Source organism: Hydra viridissima, unplaced genomic scaffold (genome assembly GCF_058129835.1).
Source record: "Hydra viridissima isolate aposymbiotic clone 2 unplaced genomic scaffold, HvirCarnegie_v1 scaffold_1, whole genome shotgun sequence".
Taxonomy (NCBI): Eukaryota; Metazoa; Cnidaria; class Hydrozoa; order Anthoathecata; family Hydridae; genus Hydra; species Hydra viridissima.
This window is the reverse complement of record NW_028324300.1, coordinates 33643689-33670185: the sequence shown is the minus strand read 5'-3', so window position 1 is coordinate 33670185 and position 26497 is coordinate 33643689. Positions and strand designations below refer to the sequence as shown.

The 26497-nt window shown below is 29.1% G+C and overlaps 4 protein-coding genes across 11 annotated transcripts in view; 2 read left to right on the top strand and 2 right to left on the bottom strand.

The window, feature by feature from the left end:
• LOC145192118 (extracellular calcium-sensing receptor-like) overlaps positions 1–11747 on the bottom strand; it is a 19620-nt gene extending 7873 nt beyond the window's left edge. Inside the window, exon 1 of one of the 2 annotated variants that reach the window (XM_090090405.1) lies at positions 11610–11747. The gene's annotated coding sequence lies outside the window, so the exon portion shown is untranslated. Of the gene's footprint in view, positions 1–7768; positions 7903–11609 lie in introns of those variants that run through there. The other variant, XM_090090410.1, reaches the window with a different exon arrangement.
• Positions 6848–8185, top strand: LOC149894652 (uncharacterized). Its single transcript, XM_090090772.1, has 2 exons — positions 6848–7048; positions 7456–8185. Exons 1-2 carry the CDS (start codon positions 6848–6850, stop codon positions 8005–8007), a joined length of 753 nt encoding a protein of 250 aa, XP_089946898.1. The 3' UTR covers positions 8008–8185.
• LOC145192430 (metabotropic glutamate receptor 3-like) lies at positions 11466–21880 on the top strand. Of its 4 annotated transcripts, XM_090090434.1 has the most exons (5): positions 11491–11717; positions 13166–13313; positions 14981–15293; positions 15527–16084; positions 18837–21880. In XM_090090434.1, exons 3-5 carry the CDS (start codon positions 15038–15040, stop codon positions 20546–20548), a joined length of 2526 nt encoding a protein of 841 aa, XP_089946560.1. In that variant the 5' UTR covers positions 11491–11717; positions 13166–13313; positions 14981–15037; the 3' UTR covers positions 20549–21880. The 4 variants fall into 4 exon arrangements, with proteins under 4 accessions (XP_089946561.1, XP_089946560.1, XP_089946554.1 ...); XM_090090428.1 differs by lacking the exon at positions 13166–13313 and having other exon boundaries at positions 11522–11717; XM_090090420.1 differs by lacking the exon at positions 11491–11717 and having other exon boundaries at positions 13313–13433.
• LOC145192669 (uncharacterized) lies at positions 20643–26497 on the bottom strand. Of its 4 annotated transcripts, none has more exons than XM_090090631.1 (8): positions 26339–26497; positions 25663–25838; positions 24923–25029; positions 24220–24298; positions 22819–22910; positions 22018–22103; positions 21780–21835; positions 20643–21702 (listed from the first exon to the last, which is right to left on the bottom strand). In XM_090090631.1, the coding sequence occupies exons 1-8, from the start codon at positions 26398–26400 to the stop codon at positions 21578–21580; spliced, it is 783 nt and encodes a 260-aa protein (XP_089946757.1). In that variant the 5' UTR covers positions 26401–26497; the 3' UTR covers positions 20643–21577. The 4 variants fall into 4 exon arrangements, 3 of the variants coding, with proteins under 3 accessions (XP_089946757.1, XP_089946769.1, XP_089946762.1); XM_090090643.1 differs by having other exon boundaries at positions 24923–25135; positions 26339–26470; XR_016453402.1 differs by having other exon boundaries at positions 21421–21702; positions 22014–22103.

The following is a 26497-nucleotide window of genomic DNA, read 5'->3' as shown; positions in this document are numbered from 1 at the left end:
ATTTTATATTGTAGAGTTTTTTCAAAATATGGCTAATAGCGTTATATGACAATGCTTTAGTTTAGTGGAAAAGTAAACATGGCTTCGGCTAGAAAATCTGGCGCTACTCGACTTTATCCCCCCCCCCCCCCCTAATTTTATGATTGATTCTGATAGAGAATTTTATGCTGATTCAGAAAAATATAAAAACATAGACCTGAAAATCAACGGAAAGTGCTCTAATTCGAAGTCAAAGTTGTAAAAAATCCCACTAAAAACCCTAATATTCGCCATTTTGAAAATAATAAGTTAATGAACTTTTAGCCAATGATATATTAAGAATAACTAGATGTCTAACTGCCGTAAATCGGTATAAGAAAAAGTGATAATGGCCGATTTTTGCTTCAAAAAATACGCGGAAGTTAGACATCTAGTTATTTTTAATATATCATTGCTTTTAGCTGACAAAAGCAATACATTAATAGCATGGTTTTTACGTTAAAAAAGTCGTTAAAGTATGTTTATCTTGCGCAATTTTTTGTGGCAATGAAAATAGCCGTTTTTTGATTATTAGAGAATAAACTATTTTGCAAGTAATGTACTTTTGTAGTTTTTTTTCCTAAAAGAAGAACTTTTGAAACTCAGTTTATAGTTGTTCTATCACATGTAAAATTTAGAAAATGTAACCTTCAAACCGTTTTTTTAAATAAAAAAACCAGCGTACGATACAATAATAAATATTCATCAATTTTTCTACATTCTCAAATTCTACGTTCAAACTTTATTTGAAATCTTCTATTAATTTCATTTCCTTATAACACTTTCGTTACCATACTTTAAAATAATAATGCTATGGCTTATGGAAACCAGGTCTGTTTATTGCGCAATGTAACGGTAATTAATTTTCGTTAAAAATGAAAGCGTTTTGAAAAAAAATGGCGAATATTAGGGTTTTTAGTGGGATTTTTTACAACTTTGACTTCGAATTAGAACACTTTCCGTTGATTTTCAGGTCTATATTTTTATATATTTCTGAATCAGCATAAAATTTTTTATCAGAATCAATCATAAAATTAGGGGGGGGGGGGGGAGAAAGTTGAGTAGCGCCGAAAATCTTACCCTAAAAGAAGTAATTATTCTGTTCAAGATCTAATTGAATACATGGGAGAAAGCGATAAAATATCTTATATTAGTTCTAATGATGGTTCTTCTAATGAATGTTCAGTTAAATCTGTTACAGAAGAAGGAATAATTTGCTTATCATCAGCAGATGATGATAGTGAAACTGGCCTTGTTGACACTGATGTAATGCAATTGGAACAAGATAATACAAACGATGAACCGAATTGGGTTAAAATAGACGGTTATAAAGCAAATTTTGCTAAATTTGAGGGTAATCCAGGACCTCATCCAAGTTTTATAGTTAATAGTAGTCCTCTTACTATATTTGAAGCATTTGTAACAGACGACCTCGTTGATCTTATTGGCGAGCAAAGTAACCTTTTCGCAGTACAATATCTTAAAAATAATATAATTAAAGATAGATCTTGAGTTCAAAAATGGATACCTTTAGTCAGAAACGACATCAGGCTCTATATAGCATTCATTTTATATCGTGGAATCTTATGGAAACCAACAAATGCTATGTATTTTTTGTAGGTTTTGTCTTATTGAGAAGTTTCTTCATTTTATTGATAACAGTAGTTTGCCAATAAATTTCTGTAAAATAGCAAAAATTAAACCGATCTATGACATCCATGACACACGTCTTGTAAATAAATTCAAAACTCTGTATATACCAAATAAAAATATATCAATAGATGAATCACTGCTGCTTTGGAAAGGTCATTTAAGCTGGAAGCAATACATTCCAAGCAAGCGTTCCAGATTTGGAATGAAGTCCTTTGCATTATGTAAATCAGCTACTGGCTACATTTGGAATTGTTTTTTGTACACTGGTATTTTGTACACTTAGTAGCTTGATATTTGTAAAAAATACAAATATCAAGCTACTAAAACTGTTATTACTCTAATGGATAATTTAATTGGTAATGGCTATTGTTTACACATTGATAATTGGTATACATCTTATGAAATTTACAAAATATTGCTGGATCATAATACTGATTGCATTGGTACATTACGTAATAATCGCAAACAGTTACCGCAGGGTACAAAGAATGCTAAAATTAAAATTGGTGATATTTTGGTTCGATATGATACTAAAACAAATATAATGTGTACCAAATGGAGAGACAAGAAAGATGTGCACATGCTGAGTACCTGTGTTCAAAATGATACAATCACTGTTATTAGAGCTGGCAGAGAAAAAAATATTCCTCTAGTGATATATGAATATAACAGAAACATGGGTGGTGTTGACCGATCTGATCAAATGTTGACAACATATGAGTCCGAAAGAAAAAGACAAAAAAAAAGGTACAAAAAGATTTTTATGCATTTAATTAGCGTTTTTGCATTCAATGCAAATATTATAAACAATAAGTTATCACCTAATATGACATCCTTACAGTTTAGAGAGTCCATTATCAAAGAGAGCATTGTTAAATACCATGAATTAATCGAGAAAAAAAGAAGTCGAACTCGAGTATTACCTTCTCCTTTAAGATTAATAGAGCGTCATTTTGTTGATGCTATACCAGCAACAGAAAAAAATATGAAACCAAGTAGAAGGTGCGTTGTCTGCTCTGAAAACAAGATTAGATCAGATACCCGATATATGTGTCAAGACTGTAATGTTGGTTTGTGTGTTGTGCCTTGTTTTAAAATTTACCATATAAAAGAAAAATTTAAAGGTTTTTGTAAATAATTGAACTTTTGTTATTATATTTTAAATGTCTTACAAATCTTTGTTTTATTTTTTTGTTGCCTATAAAATTTAGTTCCTCGTTGATAATATCAAGAAATGTTAAATGCTATTAGGTTTTTTTTTTTGCAATTTTCGGCGTACTGAACGAAAATTAATTAAACAGTTTAAAGAAATCTTTAACAAAAATGTTTTGTCGTAAATAAAGCGATTTTTAAAATTACGCCACAGTTAAGGGGTTAACGAGATGTTTTGCTACATTTTGTCTTGTGCATATTATGCGTCACCTTTTGTGCATATCTCTAACATAACGTCATAACATAACGTCATAAAATGACATTTTTGAGCGGGTTTTTTTTTTTTTTTTTTTTTTTTAATTCAAAGGTGAGTAAGAATATTTTCGTAATGAAATTGTAACTGTTATAGAATCGTGGGTATATAAATTGAAAACTCTTTTCTAAATTTAAAATTTTCATCTAAATTTTTAAAATATGAAAAACATACATTTTTTATATTTTGATAGTAAAAAAAATGGCTCAAAGAGCAGAACTAAGAGTAGAAACAAAAGTAGGCATTGTGGCATTACACGGAGAACATTATTTAACGCGAAAAGTTGCTTCAAAAACTAATACTTCTCAAAATGCAGTCATGGGAGCATAGCAAAAAAAGTGCGAAAGTAATTGTTATAAGAGTCGTCAGTATTCTGGAAGGCCTTAAGCAACTTCAGAGCAAGAGAAATTGTACCCTTCCGAAATTCGAGAGAAACTCCATGCGGGAAACACAAGCATCTGTTTTAACGGTGCAGCACGGACGTATAAGAGATGGACATGCAATGATATTGTTTTGTTGAAAACCATGCTCGTTGCGCATTATTACAAATCTTTTGTTTTAAACAATAGAAATTAAATTATATTAAAGTGTGTCGGATTCGTCCAAAATTTTTGGTCTCGTCTCACCAGTCGCATCAACTTGCTTTTAGTTATTAAAAATAACAGCAACAGAGCCAACTTTTATGACAAATGAAATAATGTATATGGAATATGAAAAATGAAAACATGAAATATCTGGCCGCATTTTGCAAGATAATTATAAATTTTAACAACTTTTTAAAAGGTTTGGCTTTATCAAATGAATTATAAAAAAGCCCATTAAAAAATACACCTATTTAAAAAAATAATGCATAGTGGAATATATATTATGAAGCTTATAAAGTAGTCGAGACAAAAAATGGCGACATCGGAAAAAGTATTTAAAAAATACACAAAGTTAAGGCTGATGAATGAAGGACAAAAAAATTGAATGAAACCAGACCTTGACAAAAAATTTTATTTTATCTATTTTATATTTCGCTATACTTTTTTTAGTCATTTTAAAATTATCTTTACAGGTCTATTTTATTATTGACGGTCTTTGTTTACACGAAAAATGTTAAAAAAATTTACAAATGTTCATCTTGAAAAAATGATAAAATCTGTTTTTTCCAACAACTAATTTCCTTTTCCTTGGTGTAATTTGTTTAGTAATTCGTCAAAACGTCAAGTGGTTACTTTATCCTGAACAGTCTTATTAAACAAATGCTATAAAGGTTTAAACCAATACCACGTGATAAGAGTATCTTTTTTAAAACTTAACAGATTTTTTTGTTGACGGTTGAAAATTTAGAGAATGTCGGAAAATTGCATGGCTCGCTGATTTCTGCGGCCTCTCTGATGTAAAGTAATGAGTTGCACGTCGATCTCTTATACGTCCATGGGTGCAGCGACGTCTGAGTAATTACAGTTAAATATGTGGATGGATGCATTACCGCAAAAAAAGAAAAAGAAAAAAAGATTTCGTTAACAAAATAAAGTTAAAAGATTGAAATGGGCAAAAATACATTAAAATTTGTTTAAGGTTTTGTCCACGGATGAATTGATGTTTTTTGACGTTCAGTCGGCGAAGACATGTATGTACTGTGTGTACAAACCAGGGCTGTGGAGTCGGTAAGCTATTGTTCCGACTCCGACTCCGACTCATTGATTTTATCATGGACCGACTCCGACTCCTTCATAAGTAACCAATTTTTAACAACAAATTTACTGTAGTAAAATGTTAACATTGGCTATTTCATCACCATGATACAAATAATCCACCACGTTGTGCTTTAAGTAGTATTTAATAGAAAATAATTTCTGAACAAACAACTTTTCTAAACTCTTGTTATGCAGTAAACTCTATTTTAGTCACTAACAAATTTATGAATTTTTCAAAATCATGTTTGAAATATTGTCAGTTGGACAGAAAGAACTTGTTCTTCTTTAAGTTCATATTCTTAAAGAATCTTTTCCACCAACACCTGGAAAAATTCACTGGTGCCTTCCAGTTGTTGCAAACTACAATTCCCATTATTTCTGGATATCCTAAGGCTATCAGAGCATCAGGGGACTTGTAGTTTTGTAACTGACAAAACATAAAATATTTTAATGAGTAACATCTATAAAATCCATATTAAAATTATGAAACTTTGAAAGATTTTTTTTAATCTGACGTCGTAGTCGGTACAATTTTTCCGACTCCGACTCCAGCCAAAATGAGCTCCGACTAAAACTCCACGACTCCGACTCCGACTCCACAGCCCTGGTACAAACATACATATTTTGATTCATTTCACTGAAATTTATACAAAAAATGGAGAAAAAATAATATTATATTTATAAGGTAAGTGTGCATTATATTGTTCCATCTCCAAATGAGGAAGTGGTAGTTCATACACCTGCAATCTTTTGAAGTATTTACTTTTAAACTGTGGGATGGGAAATTATTATGTTTTTCGTTTTTCATGTTTTTTATGTTAAAGTGATCTTCAGTTCCTTATATAAATATATAACTTAAAATTTGATTTTCTCAGTTTGGAAAAACATCGAGCTAGAACTAAATAAATCTAACCTCTTGTAATATAAAGCAGCTTGGCACGTTTTTAAAAACTTGTTGAAATAAAACTACAATCAAATAGTTGGATAAACTAAATGCAAGAACGCCCAGAGTATGCTCTGCTGTTATACAGGCAAAAGGTGGATATTTCGAAAAATCAAAACTATAAGAAAAGTCTTGGTTTTTGTTTGGTTCAAATTGTGAGGTGAACATTTAACTTTTTGATGTAAAAAGAAAAATTTTCAAGGAAACTTTTAATATTTGGAAAAGTTGATTCCAAGTGGGTCTCTCTTTAATGTCGAAAAAAATTCAGTAAATGAATTTCATATTTTGAAACATAATGTTTTAATTAATGGAACTTAAAAAAAAATTTTATTTTGAAGTCTTTTTTTTACATACTTGTTTTGACCTTTGATTTCAACATTGGCAATTCTTTAAATGTTCGCTAGAAATTCTAGATTTTTATAGATCTTCTCAAATCATATGAAAATATCAATTTTAATTTTTGTCAAGGTAGGCTGCAGGCTAGGACCCCCTTTAAAGTCGGGGGTCCTAGCCTGCAGCCTACCTTGCCAATGCGTTAAAACGGTACTGTACTCACTGCCAGCTCAATAAAAATTGCTAATAAAAGAATAAGAATTGACCTTGATAGAACACACTGAGATTGACCTTGATTGAACACACTCAGCAGGGCTGTCCCGAAGGGGGGGGGGGGGTGTAGGGGTGTGCCAACTGACATACACAAATAACACCCCCAAAGTTGTTATTTGTGTATGTCAGTTGGCACATTTGTACATTTAGCATTTGAGTTGGCATTGATGCCTACTTGTACATTTAGTGTTTGAGTTTTATATTTTTTTAAATAAAAATATACTTGTACATTTAGTGTTTGAGTTAAATATTTTTTTAAATAAAAAATGTAAATTTCATATTAATATATTATATACTTTTTGATATTTACGACTTTCGGGAATGAAATAGGGTACCGTTTTGGTGACGTTAAAAAAATTACTTTTTAGGCATATAAATCCCATAAGGAACTGTGGTCTTTAAAACCACAACGAAGTTGCACTTGATGTTTTGTTTTCTTGAGTTTTAAAATATTTAAATTTCTGTTATACGATTTCTTGAATGAGTAATATAGAAGCAAAACGTAAAAGATTTAAAGTTGAATGTCTAAAATGTGGCAGTATATTTAATAACGATTTTAAAAAACAACACCAAGAAAAAGTACATAATGGGATATCAGTAAATATAAAATACGTTGGTGCTCCCGAAAATCCTTTTCAAAGTGCAGTTAAAACTTCCAAAGTCGCAGGGAAACGAGAATCGGTATGTACCTGGTTTAATGTAATATTAAGTTCAACGATAATTATGCTAATAAAGTTGTAGAATAATTTAAAACATCTGAGTTTTAATTTAAGTTAAAACGTAACATTTACGAAATCAATCAATCTGTTATGTATTTTTTAACAAATCAATTATGTATTCTGAATAAAGATCACTCATTCAAGGATAAAAATAGTAAAATCGTTTTTAAAAAATTAAAAGCATTTTTTTTATAACTTCTTTTGGATTAATTTAATTGAACTTATTAAGCTTTTTTAATTAGTTATTTCCTTTTAATTTGCCATTTATTATTTTTTTAATTAAAGATATAAGTTACTTGTTGATTTAGAATTGAAATGTTTGGTATATTTATATAATATAAAAGTATAATATAATTTAATATAATTTAGAACCATGAAACATTTCGTTCTCAAATGTTAGAGGAGGATTTATTTCAAGAGAATTCAATTAAATTGTTTCCAATAGATGAACCTGACATACAAAATGATGAAGTCAATTGGTTATCGTGTGCTGGTCAGTTAGAAAATAATGTCACAGACTTAAACGAGTGTGGTACCATTTTGTCTAAATTAAAATCTGAGACATTTCCAAATCCTGTGATATTCTTATTGGAAAGCATTCAGGTCATTAGTAGAATAAAATCAAGTTCTAAAGAATTCTTAAAAAATGCAAATATTATTGGAAAACAAATCTCTAAATCACCTGAAAGTTCCAAACCAATTAACAATATTATCGATAACATAGTTAATCATGATCCAGGCAGTTGTGATTCTGTTGCTTCAGCATCTCAGCGTCAATACCTTATTGCTTTAGGGCCACATCAGCCAAAATTAACTAAATATCCAGTTAATACTACAGTTAACAACATTAAACAGCATAGTTTTAATCCTAAATGGTACACTGAATCATATAAATACGATCACATAAAGTTACTTACTTAGGTCCACGATCTCAAAATGAATTTATTAAACTACTAGCTAAAGAAACACGTACCATAATAATAAAAGAGATACATGAAGCAAACATTTATTCAGTATCTGCTAATATTACACCAGATATATCACATCAGGATCGTTTATCAGTATGCGTCCGATATGTTAATAGTCAAGGCAAATCTGTTGAGCGACATTTGGAAATTGAAAAAGAAAACGATAAAACTGGTTCGGGTAGGCATCACAAATAGTCAACATTTTAGAAAGTAATTTATTAAATCCGGAGTTAATACTCTTTCAATCCTATGATTTTGCAAGTAATATGTAAGAGAAATTTAATGGAAACCATGTTAAACTTTCTGAACTTGTTGGTCACAAAATTATATTTATACCATGCCAAGGCTATCAGTTAAACACATTTTTAAAACATAGTTGTGATGCTAGTAGTATAATTGAAAGTACTATTGATATATTAGAAAATCTCTATGTCTTTTATTCCTCAAGTAATAAAAGATATGGTTTGCTTAATGAGAAAATTTCCAAAATTGAAAATGCGTTATAACTCAGCAAATTGTCAAAAACCAGGTGGACAGCTCGTGCTGAAAGTGTTAAAGCTGTATGGAATTCATTAGAAGCTGTTGTTGAAAGCCTTGATGAAGTTCTATTATTAAACGAATGTTTTGATAAAGGAACAAGATCAAAAGCACTTGCTTTTTGAAAATAAACACTTTCTTTTGATTTTATTGTTTCTATATCTTTCATGAAGAACTTTATGTACAAACTAAAGTATTTTACTGAAAGTCTTGAGGCAAAAAATTTATCTATAATTGATGCAATAACTTTAATTGACAGCACAATGAAAACTTTAGCATCAACCAACTCTGATGATTATGCAATGAACAATTTCATCAATAGTGCTAAAGAGTTTGCCACCTTACTTGGAATAGACTCTAAAGCTGATTTTCGAAACCATCATCGTAGAAAATTAGCTCCTAAACGATTCGATTGTAATTCTACAACACAAACAGAATTTACAATGAATTTATTTTACAGAAAAGAGTTTAAAATAGTTCTTGATACCATTTTAAAACTAACAAATGAAAATTTAAAAACATGTATTTCTTCTATTGAACCATTATCTATAGTTTTCTCAACCATTTAATAAACTTAATATTTTATTGGGTAATGCACAAAAATCTATTTCAATATTTCCACTAGCCAGTCAAGGTACAAATCTTCAAGATTATGACTTAGTTCAAACAGAACTAGAAATATTATTTAATATGTTAAAAGAAGATGAAACATCATTTAATTCCTTAATGGAAAAATCAGAAGTAAAGCATATTTTACCATGTGCTAATCAAATTTGTTGTTTAGCCTTGATTTCTCCAGTTACTGTTGCAACAAATGAAAGAACATTCAGTAAACTAAAATTGATAAAAACACATCTTAGATCAACAATAGCTGACGAGAGATTGAATTCTTTAGTGTTATTGGGTGTAGAAAAAGATATTGTTGACCAGTTGGATATAAATAAAGTAGCACATCAATGGTTGATTTTAAAAAACCGGCGTATAAAAATTTAACAAGTTTATACAATTTATTATAAAATTTTATTGCTAACGTCAAGAAATATTGTTTAGATATTATATAATTTTAATGATCTTCTTTTAATAAATAGTATTACAGTATTAAAACTGTATTTTGATATTGTAATATACGCCCATTTCATATATGATTATTATTCCAATGCTCTGTAGGCCAGAATATTTTTTCCGTTGTCGAAAGTCCCAAAAAAGTGAATTCTTTAAACATTTTCTTTCTTTTATTATTAAAACATAAGTACTCAGGTGATTTAAGGCCAGTCCAAATTTTTATGGTAACTGTACAATGCATTGTACAGTTACGTAGATTTTAACAATAAGTTTTTTTGAAAAAATAAGTGAAAATTTGTCATTTTTAAAACCATTATGAATAGTTGATGAATAGTTTTGAGTGTTGTGTTAATGTACAGTGTACATTAACACAACCCTCAAAACATCAAATCGATGCATGTAATGACGATAACCCAAGCTCTAAACTTTGCGAATCGGACGGATTCAGAGCTTTATCTAAGTTGTTCAATGATCTAGGAGTACAGAATTTAGAGGGTCAGAGACCCCCAAAACCTAAAAAGTAGATGTATTTAAAAAAAGGCCTAGTATTTCACTGTTTTCGAGCGTTACAAATTTTTTTTTGAGTTGGCATTTACAGGAGTTTCAACCCCCCCCCCCCTCCCTAATAATTAGGTTCGGGACGGCCCTGACACTGAGAACAAAAGTTGTCTTTGATAGAACACAGTTGTCTAGATTAAAATTAGGTATCAGATTGTATAATGAAAATAAAATCAACCACTTATTTACATTTTCTGTTTGTTTTCTGTTTTACTTAATCAAATGACTCATAAACAGATACAAGTAATTTGAATGTGATACAAGTAAGCAGAAGAAGAAGATATTAAAAGATGAAGCTGTCAAGAAATTGAGGACTATAACATCATTTGTTACATTCGCTGATGGCCCAAGAGAATTTGACTCTGAGATAGTAAACAAATCCATGAGACATAATGACTGCGTCTGCAACCAATTTGAACACTTTAATAGAACTAGACATTAAAACTATTGACAAAAACAATGCCACTCAAATGGACTTGACATTAAGATCAGTCAAATTAAAAATTAAATTTGATTAATTAATACATTTCAATAACTAATAAATTCGAGATCACAATTTTAAAAGCAAAAAAAACTAGAAAGTATTCTTTTGAATTCAGGTTTATCTAGATACTAGTCACGATTGTATCGTGAGTTCTTAAGAAAACCGCCTAAACTAAAAAAGCTGTCTCCTATGACAAAATGGATACTATAGGTACAAGCAATTATAAGAATAATTCTTTTTTCTTGACAAAAATCTTCAAAGTCAAGTCACGACTTTAAATGACTATAATAAACTGATGGACAGTTTTTATATTGTTAAAATTTTCAAACGTGAAGATCAGTCAAATTAAAAATTTAATTTGATTTAAAAATACTCATTTACCTTTTTATCTATCCATTTACCTATTTACACAGTCACCCCATATTTGACAAACACGCTTGCAGTTTATTCTTGCTGTTTATATCTGAACCTGATATGTTACCTTGCTATCAGGTCTAAACTGATTATTTAACACTGAAAAATACTTTGTGTAATTTCATAAGCATTAGATTTATCCATATAAAACTTGTTTACCCAAAAAAAGTATAACTTTTTGATCAAAATGGAACTTGTTTATCCAAATGTAAATGTAATTTCTTTTTATCTTTTTTTTTTTTTTGTAAATTTTTTTATCATGAATAATTTATTGAACATAATAACAGTAATTAAATTTCAACAAAGAAATCAAGCAGATGGCTTTGAGATAAATTTGAAAATTAATTTCTTTTCATGTGAAAACAGAACTGAAACAAAGGCATTAAAAGTTTTTATCGATTTCAGCAAAAACATGATTCTTTCAACAACCAAAATTGAAGTCAGTCATAAAAATAAGTCTGTATTTCAAGGAGTCAGCAAACAATCTATGTGAGACTTACCTTTATTACTAACGAACAACTTTGAAAATCCGAAAGGCGTGCAAAAACATACATGCTTTATATTATTGGAGATGTGATGGTCAAAGACTACTTGCTAAAAGTTTTTCTGTAAATAAATCTTTTTTCTTTATATTCTGGTTTGATTTTTTTATCCAATCAATAGCGAGAAACTTGAATAGCTCGTAATTATTAATATTGCTTTATTTTTGATATTTATAAGCTGAAATGGGATTAGAGCGCGTCTTCTTATTTCGCTTTCACAGGCGCACTATGCGTCGCTCAGATAATCAAAAAGGAAATAAGCAAATAACTAGAGAACTGATCAACATTTTGAATTAATTTCCACAAAACATTATGATATTGTTTGTTTACAGATATTTATTTACATAAAAAAATTCAGTTGTTTTTGCCAGTTTTTCCTAACTTGTCCAATTTTTTGATAAAGAAAATCAGAAACCGACAGTTTCTGATATTAAAAATCTAAGTTTTTTACAACTATTCAATTTTAACTAATTTTGGGGTTAACCCGTGAGCACGCCACGAAGTATAAACGTTTTATTCACGTATTTCATTTGTGTTTCCGAATAAAATACGTGAATAAAACGTTTATATTTCGTGGCGTGCTCACTGGGTATAGGCATTTTTGTCTTTTATATGTTATTTCCTTTTTTACTTTATTATAAGTATAAGTGCTCTAGTTATAAATAAAAATAAAATAAAATACTCATGTCAGATGTCATAATCAAATAATTAACTGCATTCCATTTATTTCTGGCAAACAAAGTAAGATGTATGTAATTAACTTATAGAGTTTTATCGGCATTGTTCTGGCCTTAATGGACTTTCTCAGATTAAGAGTCTATTGGATACTTAAAATGAATAATAAAAAGCCATTCTGAATTACCATTCTATGCACAGATCATGAAATTGAAACGACTTTTAAAAACTGATTGTTAGAAATTAGATTAAACAGATTTTTAAAAGTTTTAAAAATTTTAAAAAGATTTTTGTTTAGCCTAATCCTTATACCTTTGTGTGTCTATAAATTTATAAATTTATAATTATATAAATATATGATTATATAAATATTTAATGTATAAATGAAGACCACAAAGAAAAGACATGTCACTTTTCGCAATTTTTGAGAAATATAGATTTTAAAGTTTGAAAGTGTCTTATTCTAGGATATAGCATTTTTATAATACTCTTTACCGATGACATATGTTTTTTAATTTGTTCTCATACATCAATATTCAATATGGGAAGAAGGAAAAAAACAAGATGCCTGGTTTTTCCCCTGTGGTCTTCAAATATATTAATGTGTGTGTTTATGGGTGTGTATATACATATACATAACTGTACAAATTGTTTTTTTATTGGGTTTTATCGACTTAAAAGTCACGTTTTACAAATGAATTTCACGTTTCACAAATAGATTACAAAACTATGAGTTTTTCTAAAATTAAAAAAGATTTTTTTATTGTAAATTAGAAAAAAAAGCTGAATGCAAATCACTCAAATGTTAATGAAATATTGTGTCTATAATCCTATTTCAGCTCAGCAATTCATGGTGTGGCGGAACAAAACCTTCTAAAAAAAAATTATCCAAAGTCGACATTTGAATTCAATTAGAACACATGTGTTGAGTAAATACTCTTGCATAAATTAAAACTTATGCATAAATTAGAGCTCATACATTAACTAGTAAGTTGTTTGTGAAACCTATATTTTGTGTTTTATTTTTACTGCAATTATTGTGGTCAGAAAAAAATCTTTAACTGAGGTTTGAACATGAATGTTCTCTCGGTAGAATTTCTACAAAAGGTAAATCACATTTCTTTCCATGGAGTAGAAGTTAAATTTTTCTTTCTTGGATTTTTTGTAGTAGGATAAGGTTTTTCTTCCCTCCTAAACTGAAGTCAAAAGAGCAGACCGACTAACACGTAGAAATCTACGTATTTAATTGTATTGCTTTTCCTCAACAACTGTAGATGCCTATTGTTTGTCAGATTGAAGTGTGTCCTTTAAGATCTTCTAGCTTTTTGTGGAAACAGGAACATGGGAGGAATTTTCAGCGGAATACACAAATTTGTCGCGTACTGGATATGTTTGAAGTTTTTTCCTCATGGATAGCTTACATTCTCCAAGTCAAGATCTGCTATTTTCAAAACAACAACTGTAGGATTAAAATATCTTTATGGATATATACCCAACCTCACACCCCCTAATTTGGATAATGAAGTCATTTATTATGAAGGCCATATCCTACATTTGACAATAGCAATATCAAAAGCATAATATCAAAAGCATAAGACATGAACTTCTCAGACTTAATGTCACCGAAGTTGTCAAAATCTCTACCAGGTGCTTATAAACAGTACTAAGTAATTTCATTTTTAGTGTTTTCCATTTTACATCTATTTTACATTTACTTTTAAAAGAATTTTTAAAACTAAATAGTTTACATCATTTAACTAATTTCCTCGTTGGTAGCTGAGAAATTGGTATCTAATGCTGAAGTACGTAGCCGATATACACCTTTTAATAAAGATTGAAAAATACTGAGTTTAAAAATATTTTGGTGCTCAGGAAATCTTTCTTTGGATGATCATGATGATGATGATGAATGGATAGAAATCAGTTATCTAGATCTCTTGGAAGTCCTGAAGCATTTTTTTTTGCAGGACTTTTACAAGGTAAACAAGGAAAACTCCATACTGAGTAAACGAGGGAAGTTCTGTACTGGGTAAAATTTGATGCATATACATATGTATGTATATGTTAATAGCTATCTATGTATATATTTATTTCGGTTTGTAAACTATTCTTTTATTTTGCCCCTTTTTGAAAGAAAGTTTAACTGTTAAGTGAGTTGAGCAGAGAAAACGTTATTACTAAAGCAATAAATAAATCATATATTACGAACATAGAGTTTACATGACGCAGCTACTAAAATAAACTCTCTTTAAATGTTGTAGGATAAATATTAAACTCACCTAAGTTGGACTTTATATAACTATTGATTTTACATAAATACGCTGAAAAATACCTTCAACTGGTTGAGGGAAATATGTTTCACTTCCAGCCCAAAAAAAGTTAGAAAATGTTGTTTCGCAACAATTCAATTTTATTTTCGCTTTTAATAAACTCCATATCCTACTTTAATAAACTCGATATCTATTTTAATAATCTTCAACTTGCTGAAAATATTTTTACGTTCTGGTAATACACTAGTTATCGAATTTAGAAGTTGGTAGATATTTTGAAAGGGTCCAGGATTTTTTTTATGCCTTCGAAAGGAGGAGAGATTACGATTACTAGCCTTTTCTCATGGGCGACCACACACCCTGTATAATAGCATTTGTTTTTAGAGAAGCAAGAATTTACAACCGCATCCCTTTATAGTATTACACGTTTGGAAGTATTACATGGTTACCAAACTTCTACTTATTCAATTGTTGCCGATAGCCACTCTACGTGCCATTCAAAATTGCGGAGATTCAAATGTGCCATTACGTCATTTTACAAATACAACTTTTTTTCTTGGAGGCATTTTTCCCATTTCTCTTCGCGAAAAGAACGATTACATTTTAAATGAAATTGCTATATTGTGGGTATCTTCAATGATGTTTGCAATTCGGGAAATTAATGATAACAAAGACATACTTCCAGGCATTAAAATAGGTAAAATTGTAAATTTAAAGGTATAAATAAATTCTACAGTTAAAGCAAATAAAAGAGTTTATAATAAAGCAATAACACAATTTTTATATATTTAAGCTTATACACAAATTTACGCACAAATTTATACACAAATTTAGTAATGCAAGCATTGGTAAAAGTATAAATTTGTTGCAATTACAAATTAGTGTTAAACCTTTACAAGAATAATATTATTATTTTCTCTCAAATTTAAGGGTACGATATTCGTGATTCTAGAAACAGCGTTTTGTGCGTATCCGAACACGCCTTAGATTTTTTACTGGACAATAAGCGAAACTCAATACTGATAGGGGTAGTAGGTCCAGCCCCCAGCTCTCTAAGTGTTGCTGTGAGTACAATTTTAATACCTGACTTTGTTCCACAAGTATCTTATGCATCAACAAGCATTTCTCTATCAAAGCGCTCTACGTATCGTAACTTTTTGCGCACTGCGCCTTCTGATGCGTACCAAGCAAAAGCAATAATTGATTTAATCGAATATTTTGATTGGACCTACGTTTCTTTGTTTGCATCAGATGACGAATATGGTCGTTTTGGATACGACGAAGTTCGAAAGGTTGCTAAGGAAAAAAACATTTGTTTTTCTGTTGATAAATTGTTTGCTTCAAACCTTCGAGATGAAGAAGCGAACGCTATCATAGAAGATATCAAACAAAACTCGCACGTAGTAATATTATGGTGTGATTCTTTTTACGCAGAGAGGATTATTCAAAAGAGTTTAGAACAAGGTTTACAAAACATCACGTGGATAGGTAAACTTTATTCTCTACTTTGTAGACCTCTTTTTTTTTCATTATTTATCATGCTATCAACAACTATGAACTTTTATTGTGTTTGAAGTGGTGAGAAATCTGTTGTTTAATTATATGGTGTCATAAAACGCACATGCACATACAAAAGTGCACATGTGCTCGTAGAAGAGTTCTCAAGTAATGATTTAGCATAAAGACTAAATTTCTATTTAAAAATCCCTTTCAACTTTTTGTTGATGGCAAACAGGTCAGATCTCATTTAATAACAAAATTAAAAAAATCATATTTTTAATAGACATTGATCATTTGCATATGTAGGTACTTCAGATACCTTTCGGTGATGTTTAGCCAATAGGTCAAAGACCGCGCTTTTGGATGATAGTAATTACTGCCGTCGTTATTCGACGATTGTTTGCTATTTGATGATTGTTTGCTATTTGATTGTCGTTTGCTATTTAAATGTCATTTGCTATTTGATAGCCGTTTTGTTTGTAAAATAGCTGTTACAAACTTAAGTTACAAAAAAACGTGTACGTGTGACGTGTGCATTAGTCAGTTGTTTTAGGACGACTATTGGTTTTTTTCTTGTGACCTCACTTATTTTATTGTATTGATTAAAGTAGTTTAAAAGCTGAGCTGTTTTTTAGAGTTTTTATTTTCTTTATGAAAATTTTCTTTGTGTTTCAAATTTTTCTTCTTCTTTTCCAAACTTTTAAAACGTCCATTAATTTTTTTTTCTTAAAAATTGATATGGAGTGACCATTAACCTTAAAAGCTGAACTCAGCAAAACTAAGCATGTGACTGCACTGAGAATTGACTCTAGAGAGAAACAGCAGATGTTTTAATCCGCGAGACTAAATAAAGCTTACTGTAAATGACAACAGTTTTCTTAATATTCAAAAATCCATTTCGTACTTTGATGAATGATACAATCACGTTTTTTAAAATGGTGTTTCGTTAAGGATTGAAGTAAAATCAATCTTTAACCTCACCATTATTAAAAATATTACCAAGACAGTGATGCTGTACAACAGAAACGTGGTAGAAATAAGTTTTGATTGAGCTGAATTAAAAAGTTAATTTAACTATTTAAACTACTTCTACTTCTTCTTCTACACACGTTACTCATTCTACCGATTCTGTATCAGTAAAAAACTTCATTTTCTACACCCCTCTACCATAATACAATCACTCTACCAATTCTAAATCAGTTGTTTTCTGAAATCATTGAGCTTATTACAAAACTGGTTTGATTTTCGATTTCTGTCTTTTCTTTTTTGAGTTATTATTTTATTCTATCGACATTTTTTAATTCACTATAGTTTTATCTTTTGCTTCATTACAAGATGAACTTGGTTCTAATCCAAATATAATTAAAAACATCTTTTTATTCAGGCAGGATTACTTAATCTGGATTTTTAATTGTTGAATTAGTTTTCAAAATAAGATTAGTAAATATAAAAAGTTACCAATGTTAGTAGGTTAATCCCTTTTAATGTATTTAATTAACGATTATCATGAAATGGTTTAAATGAATTCATTATTTTATTGAACTCATTTTTTAAAACGGCGTTTTTACCAGCCATAACAAAAGAGTTATAAAGCATTATTTTTTATTATTGGAAGAAAAATATTATCATGTAAATAAACTTCCATCATATATTTGAAAAGTATTTGAAAAGTATTTGAAAAGTATTTGAAAAGTATTTGAAAAGTATTTGAAAAGTATTTGAAAAGTATTTGAAAAGTATTTGAAAAGTATTTGAAAAGTATTTGAAAAGTATTTGAAAAGTATTTGAAAAGTATTTGAAAAGTATTTGAAAAGTATTTGAAAGGTATTTGAAAAGTATTTGAAAAGTATTTGAAAAGTATATGAAAAGTATTTGAAAAGTATTTAAAAAGTATTTGAAAAGTATTTGAAAAGTATTTGAAAAGTATTTGAAAAGTATTTGAAAACTTTTTGAAAAATACTTGAAAAATATTTTGTGTGAAACATTTTTAGCATTGTTGAGACTTTTCCATTCAACCTTAAAGTTCTAGTTAATAGCAATAAAATTATTTCAATACTGAAAAAGCTGAAGTTCTGATTTAAAAAAACCCTAATGAACGAAAACCTTAAAATTTATTCGGGAAGTTAAATTTAAGCAAAAACCTCTTCAACTTAAACTCGTTATTGCAAATCAACTTTTAAATCTCAAAATTTCTTTATAGTGATTTGCAACATTTTATGAGATCTTAAGAAGAAAAAAAAAAACTAAGTAAATAAAATACTTAACTAAGTTTTACAGGTAACAAATGTTTTCGTTCAGAAAATATTCGATTTCTAATGTTTAGTAAAAATACCGCTGACGTAACTTCAGCATGGTTTTTATTGTAATCTCTTTTTGACTTTGGCCTATATAAAATAACACACTTCTTATATACCAGTTATTCTGTTAAGATGCCATTGGACCTTCATTTTTTAATCACTATAAAGAAATGTTGATATTCCTTTTAAAAGTGATTTGCATTATCAAATGAAGTTCAAATTTAAAAAGATTTAAATCTAAACTCTTATCTAAATCTAAAATTTTTAGCTTAAAGTTAACTCGTGTATTAGAAATGCCAACAACTTTAAAAAATGACAGAAAGCGCAGAGGAAAACTTCTATTATTTAAGTTTACATAAAACCCTAAATAATTTTTTTCTCCCATGATTTTTATATAGTGCAGCTGTCTGTTCAAAAAGTAATTTTTTATGATGTGTTTATAGGAACCGAATCTTGGGGAAATAAAATCCTGCTGATTTCTTCGCCGAAGCAAGCACACAACATTTTCGTTTTGCAATTCAAAGATTACATGATAAAAAATCTTGATGATGAGATCCAAAACGTTAACGTAGTAAGCAAAATAAACTGTGGTAATCCATGGTACAAAAATTTTTTGAAGAAGTACTCGGTCAACTGTCCTGAAACTATTCCCAGCTTGTCTGCTAACTTACCTAAAAAGAAAGAAGATCAGGTTGTCGGTGCCGTCTACGCCCTTGCATACGGTTTGCACAACTACTTGAAATGCTCAGCTGGAAAATGTTTAACGCACCCTGATTCTATTGATTACGAATTATTATACAAGCACGTGATTAATACAAGTTTTACTGTCCCCACCAGTAGTTATTCAGTTAAGTTCGATCAAAATGGAGAGTTTCTGTTCCCAGCTTATGAGTACAAAACAGTTCATCAGGGAGCTTTTAAAACTTTTGGAACTTGGGAGTTTTACATTGATAAAGCAATAGTTGTGAATATAAACAAAACTTTGATTAATTGGGGAAATAATTTAATACCGAAAGCTATTTGCAGTCTGAATTGTCAACCAGGTACATACAGAGTAAACTCCACAACATCGAAATGTTGTTGGATTTGCGTACCTTGTGCACAAGGTTCTGTTTCAAGCGCTGTAAATCAATACGCTTGTACAAAATGCTCAGCCAGCTCAATTGAAAATTTTAACCAAACTCAATGCATTGAGCTTGCTGAAATTAGATTGCAAGTTTTTAGTAGCGAAGGCTTATTGATTATTATTGGATCGATAATAGGAGTCTTAGGCACAAGTTGTGTATTGATTTTGTTTATGGTACACTGGAACAATCCCATCATTAAAAGTTCAAATAGAGAGATGTCTTGTATCCAGTTATTTTTCATCATGCTCTTGTTTTGTATATCATTTTTATACTTTTGGAAACCTACCCCTACGTTGTGCATACTACAAACGTTATCATTTAGCTTTTTCTTTACAACTATTCTTGCTTTCGTTGTAGTGAAAACTTACCGATTGCTCCGCGTTTTTAATGGTAGATTTACAAAAGCTTCCAAATTTTTAGAAAATAAATTCCTAGTTGGTTTTTCTTTTTCCCTTGCTTTGTTGCAAACACTCGCAGATATTATATGGTACATTTATTATCCAGCTAGTGTACAGATCGCTCTGAATGCTAATCGCAAAGAGTTTTATCCCGTTTGTGCTAACGAAGTAGCAATCTTTTGGATTTCCTTTACAATCATCTTTTTGCTAGCAATCGTTAGTGCGTGCTTGGCTTTCAGAGCGCGTAAACTTCCTGAAAACTTTAACGAGGCGCAGCATATCGCATATGCCATGTTTACAATATGCATTGTTTGGATTACTTATCTACCCCTGTATCTTAGTGTCGGCCCACACGACTCTAAGGTAGCGTTCTTGTGTGTAAACATAATTTCATGCTTCAGCATGCTTATCATTTTATATGGCAAAAAGGTACGCTACATCGTTTGCTACCGAAAACTAAGCAATATTGAGTTTTTTCATAACAGCTCCTCTGAGACGATTTTACACAGTTTTGTCGAGAATGTTGCTCAAGAAGACGGCTCTACCATAAACGTAGTACGTAGCGTTGTTATGTACAATAGATATACTCGTTCAGACTTATACACCGATGTAGGAGTTAGTAGCAATTGATACATACAGCCATGGCATATTTTTGTAAATATCCACCGTTACCGACGGACACTTGCGTTTTAAAGATTACTACATATTTAAAAACACTAAAGCATAAGTTTGTGTTTTGAACACAAAATTAGTTGCAAATGACAAATCTAAAGCATTACAAATTGATAGGAAAATAAGACTAATGAACAAGTTATATATTTAAACAAGAACAATTCGTCAGAACTTCAGAGAAAAAACTTTTAAAGTTACAACTGCAAGAAAAGTTGAGTTTAAAAAGTTGTTTAAAAAAAAAAGAATGAAAAAGAATCGAGCAAAATTAAGCTATTAGTAACATTAAGCCATTTAAAAAAGTTCAACCGATGTATGTAAAATAAGTGGAGAAAATTTGACTTCCTGACCGATTGGTAAAAACATTGTCTTCGCAAATAACTAGAGCATAAATATTCTGAACGCAATCCAGTTATCATCTTAGGAAAAAAATTTATTAACCACCAATTTTACAATTATGCGTTAACAAATAGGTTCAAAGTTGAGATCACGTTAAACAGAGGCTGACTTTGATGAAAACTTTAACACCTTCCCAATTTAATTGACTGTAGTAACTACAAATACATAACTATATATAGCAGAACTTGGATTTAGTAATTTTTAACATGGTGCTTCTTCCAACCAAATACATAAAAAGAACTTCGAACGTGTAAAGTATATATTTGAGAGAGTTTTACCACGACCCTTAACGAGGTGAGCAAAACTGTTGAATCGTTTTGAGCTCATCGCACTCAACGCTGTTTGCCAATTAAGACTGTGTAATCTTTTTTTTTATCTTCGAATCAGCTTGTTGAGGTTCGTAGTGAAACTCCAGAAATTTGAAGAAATACACATTTATATATAATACACATTTATATATAAACATATATGCTCAAAACTTAAACAATATAAGATAAAATGCGTAAATACATCTTCTGTGGGCTTTTGATAGCTATAAAGTTAATGTAGCTCTTGAAAAACTTGTTTTTAGAGAACATATTCCGCAGATAATTAAGTACTTCTCGATAACTTCGTCTTTTCAAGATACTCAGTTAAGGAATGTCGCGGAAGCAAATCAGCAGAAGTTACAGTTGGTAGTTCGATTTCAATTAAGGTCGTTGTTTTCAAACGGATCTCTAAATAAAATATACCGAATGGAAAAAACTGCTTTAAACCGAAGTAGGTGAATAGAAAAACAACGCCAAATGCTTACGTGAAACCGGAAGATCAAAAAACTGACATATAGCATACACCAACATTCGATCAAATCTGTAAGGGAAAATAATAATTTTTAAAAATGATTTTTTTTATCCACCTGTTTTGCATATCGTCTTGTTTAACCTGTACATGGAACACAATTAATCTGGGGCACTGTGTTACACTCTTGATAACATCTGAGCTAATTTAAAAAATATGAAAAATGCCATTTTATCAACAGCTAACAAACCTACTTTTCTTCGAGATTTAAAATCAACAACGATGGAAATTCATCTTCCATACAAGACATGACGTCTTTTTCATAATATTTCAACAAACCCTTAAATAAAATAAAACCCTTAACTAAAATAAAAAATATTTCAAAAAAACAATCTAAAAAAAAATTAAAACAAAATAAGCAACAACAGCAACAACCAACACACATTTACATTAAGAATTTATCACTAAAACAACATTGCTATATATACAGAACAACGGAAGCTTATAATAATTTGGAACCTAGTCACTTCACAATATATATATATATATATATATATATATATATATATATATATATATATATATATATATTACTTCACAATAATCAAAACAATATAAACATATTTATATCGTTTTGATTGTGAAGTGATAAAAATAAAAATGCTATTAAGATGTAAAAATTTTTTTATTGTCAAAATAATTATTTTTTTGTTAAAGTTGAATTTAAAAACATAGGTGTAAATAGTGAATTACTTTGGGAGGTTTGTTTTCCAAAAAAAAGTAAATTTTACAGAAATTCTGGCAAATTCAAGTAAAAGGACATTTTTTAAAACTTTAAGTTACAAGCTGATAAGGTGTTAAATGGAATGGTGATTCTTACTTTTTTTAAACATCATCATCCCAATTTTAAGAAACCAAATGGCATATTTTTTCTCAAAAGGGAGACTGATTACATCATTTAACTCACCCAATGTTATATGCCTGATAAAAATATGATATGTAAGCCTACATAATATATATGAAAAATATAACAAATAATGTAAGAGTATAAATACCATGCTTGTCATATGTTTACTTTGCAGAATACCTCGTATCTTTTGATCTATTTGAAGATACCTCATATCCTCTGTATCGAACACATCATTAACTTAAAAAATACAATCAGTAATGAAATTAAAATACAAAAAACATTTGTCAAAAATGTTGCAGAATTGATTAAAAAGAAAGTTAAGAGAGAATCTTAAAAAAGAAAATTTATAAAAACAAAGCTTTATGTCGCAATTAAAAATGATCAATTAATAAGAAATCATAATCATCATAAGTATCATGTTAATAAAAACAAAAATGATATATTCATAATAAACATAAGTATTAATCAAACTTATATATAAGAGATTAGAAATTAGAGATGCTGAAATTCATTTGAAATTAACCATATTTTACTTTTATTTAAGCAACTTTTAATTTAGCATGTCTAACAAAGTTTAACAAAGATAAAAAAAAAAGTCAGATAAAAGTTATCTGGAAAGTCAGATAAGTTATCTGGAAAGTCAGATAAGTGCATTAATGCTGAAAAAGAGTAGAACTAGCTTTAGTTAGAGACAGACTTATCTGACTGCATTAGAATGGATATTGGCTGAAGGATAAACTGATTGGGAATCTAAGCTGAGACAAGCAAAATTACCTTAGGTTAAATTTATACCACTAGAATCTTGATGATTTCCTGACTGTGTAAAATGTTTTCTAACAGAATATTTTATTAACCATGCACAAATAGTAAATTGCTTTTGGAAAGGAATTACTAAAAAAAAATTAAAAACTGTTTTCCACAATATGATGGGAAGTCAATAAATTAAATTTGCACCTGACCAAACTACTGAGAAGTAGTATTCAGCTAACCAATACAATCAACAAAAAATTGACAGTAATCATGTTCTTATGGAACCAGCAGCAACATCAGATCTGAGTACTGCAATGATTTAGAATTTTTATTTTGAAGTGATTTTAATCTACTATTCAAACAAAGATAAAATCTTTTTCAAAAGAACAAGATTTAATCTTAATTAATGATTAATGATCAAAAGCTAAATGATAAAAAAAAGAAAACACTTTTGACCAAAGTGATCTTAACTCCTTGAAATGGCCACTTGTAAAGAGCTCCAAGTTACTTAGAAATTGCCAAAATCATGTGAGGCCTACCTATCATACAAACAAAATCTAAAAGAATAGTCTGCACTTCTGGAAGCATTTATTCAAAGAGAATATATAATCTTTTACATGTAAATCACACATTACATTACAGATGTTCAATAAATCATCTTTATTGATGTAAAACTGGAACTAATGGACTGTATTTTAATCATTTGTAATGTTTTTTTGAAATAAATAGGATGTATTTTGATATATGTAATTAACTAAACGTGGATATTTTTTAATTAAAAGAAAGAAAAGCTCACCAGGTTGTTTTTGTAGATAATTTGTATTTAGAACTTGTTGTTGTTCATCATCAGTTAGGCTGACAAAAGTCTCCCATATCTATGAAAGAACTAAATTTGCAAAATACATTTAGTAATAAAATCCTTACCTAATATATATATATATATATATATATATATATATATATATATATATATATATATATATATATATATATATATATAAGGTTTTCCAACGAAGTACAAGGATTATGCACAGATTATATAAATTATGTAACAGAATATAACACTATGTAACATTATATATATTATTTAACAGAAATCTTCATAAAAAATACTGAAAATTTATCCTTTATTGAGAAAGTTTTTTTTTTTAAACATTATATTTAGTTTGTCCAATTACTTTTGAGCCAATCATTTCTATTCTTTTATTAAAATTTTGAGTTATTTCTCCCAAATTAAGGTTTTTGTTTTATTTTTCATAACTGTAGTATAATTTGACATGCTTATGCGAAATTTCATTTAAAAATGTTAACTCGATGAAAAAATATAATGAAAAAGGTGTTTGTCCAATTACTTTTGGATGCTAATGTATATATATATATATATATATATATATATATATATATATATATATATATATATATATACATATATATATATATATATATATATGAGTTGCTACCATTTAAAAGTATATGTAAAAAGTATTAATGCTTAATACCTTCATTTTTTCATTATCAAGAAAAAGATCAGTAAATGCTGTCACCATTATTTTATCACAACTCCATTGGTCAGCATCCTCACCTGCAATTTGTGCCAATTCACTCACTATGGTTAGAAGTCATTAAATTTGGTTTACAGATAATTATTCCAAAACACATTAACCCTCTACACCATTAGGCCTCCAAGACCATTAATACCTTGACAATCATCCCTAATATTTCAAATAAGTAATTTCTAAAAGATTGAAAATTATTATTTTGGGGATATCCTCAAGGTGGAGGAGAGGGGCTGGTTATATATTTCTAAAAATGAATTACTAAGACAGCTTTTATTAATAGATCTATACCCTTTTTTAATTTTGAATGAAACTTTCTTTATCTTAAAATGTGTTTAATATTTTACTAATTATGTCTAATAGTTTAACAATAAGGATCCTTAACTGATAAGGTTTTTGGTTAGACAACAAGAGTGTAAATTATATTTACAAAGGACTTAAAACCCATCTAAAAACCAAAGGGAGGTATAAATAGGAAATGTCTAAGTACTTTGATAATATTGACTGAGATGTATGCATTTTGTGATAAGCTTTTTTCTTAAACAGACATGCTGATACTTGAAGTGGTGAAAAGCTAATGCTTTGAAAGATTTTTTAAAATCAAAACATGATTAAAATTTATTTTTTCTAAAATAATTACAATAAAAAACAAAAGAACAGTAATAGATTCTAAAAATACTTACTATTTTCTTTTCTTCGCTGATGTTTAGATCCTGATCTTCGTTTATCAATCCCATAATCTCGAAAATCATAGACTCCACTACTAGATTTTGTTCTTTTTCTTTTAGAACATGACTTTAATGATTCGAAACAGGTAGGAGAAACTTCATATAAAACTTCCTCATCTTCAAGAAGATTTCTATAAATGAAAAACTAAAAATAGCAACATAGTTTTTAATATGCAAATAATTTATATATTAAATTATAAAGGTAGTAAACAAAATATATGTAAAAAGACAGGTCTTGTTACTTTGAGAAGCATCCAAAGAATGATATATGAAATTCTATTAATACATAAACATTACAAAACAACTTCAGATTAACCAAAAACGACTCATTGATATTCTAATAATCCAAAAAATTGAAGTCAATTTTTATAATAATTAACAATTTGTTTAAAATTGACAAATCAAATACAAAAAATGTTCTAATTGGACTTAAGCACTAGTCAATTGTTACAGAGCATATTTAAGTTAACGAAAATCAAAAAATATTTTTAATTGATCAACATATTATGTGAGTATATAATGATTTAACAACGAATATTATTCTAAATGGTCGAATTTATGGGCTCTCCTTCACTCTACGTGACCAACTATGCTTTGAACTAAATAAATGTTATTTCCTATACAGACTTACATCAAATCTAAACTTATTTTTTCCCTGCATTCTAAAACTCCAGAGAAACTGAGCACTCCCATGTCAATTAATGAAAATTGAAATTTTCAGATTTTCATAAGTGTTCTTATTTTGCCATTTGAAATTATATTTGCCAACAAATTCTAAAATGGGAACAGA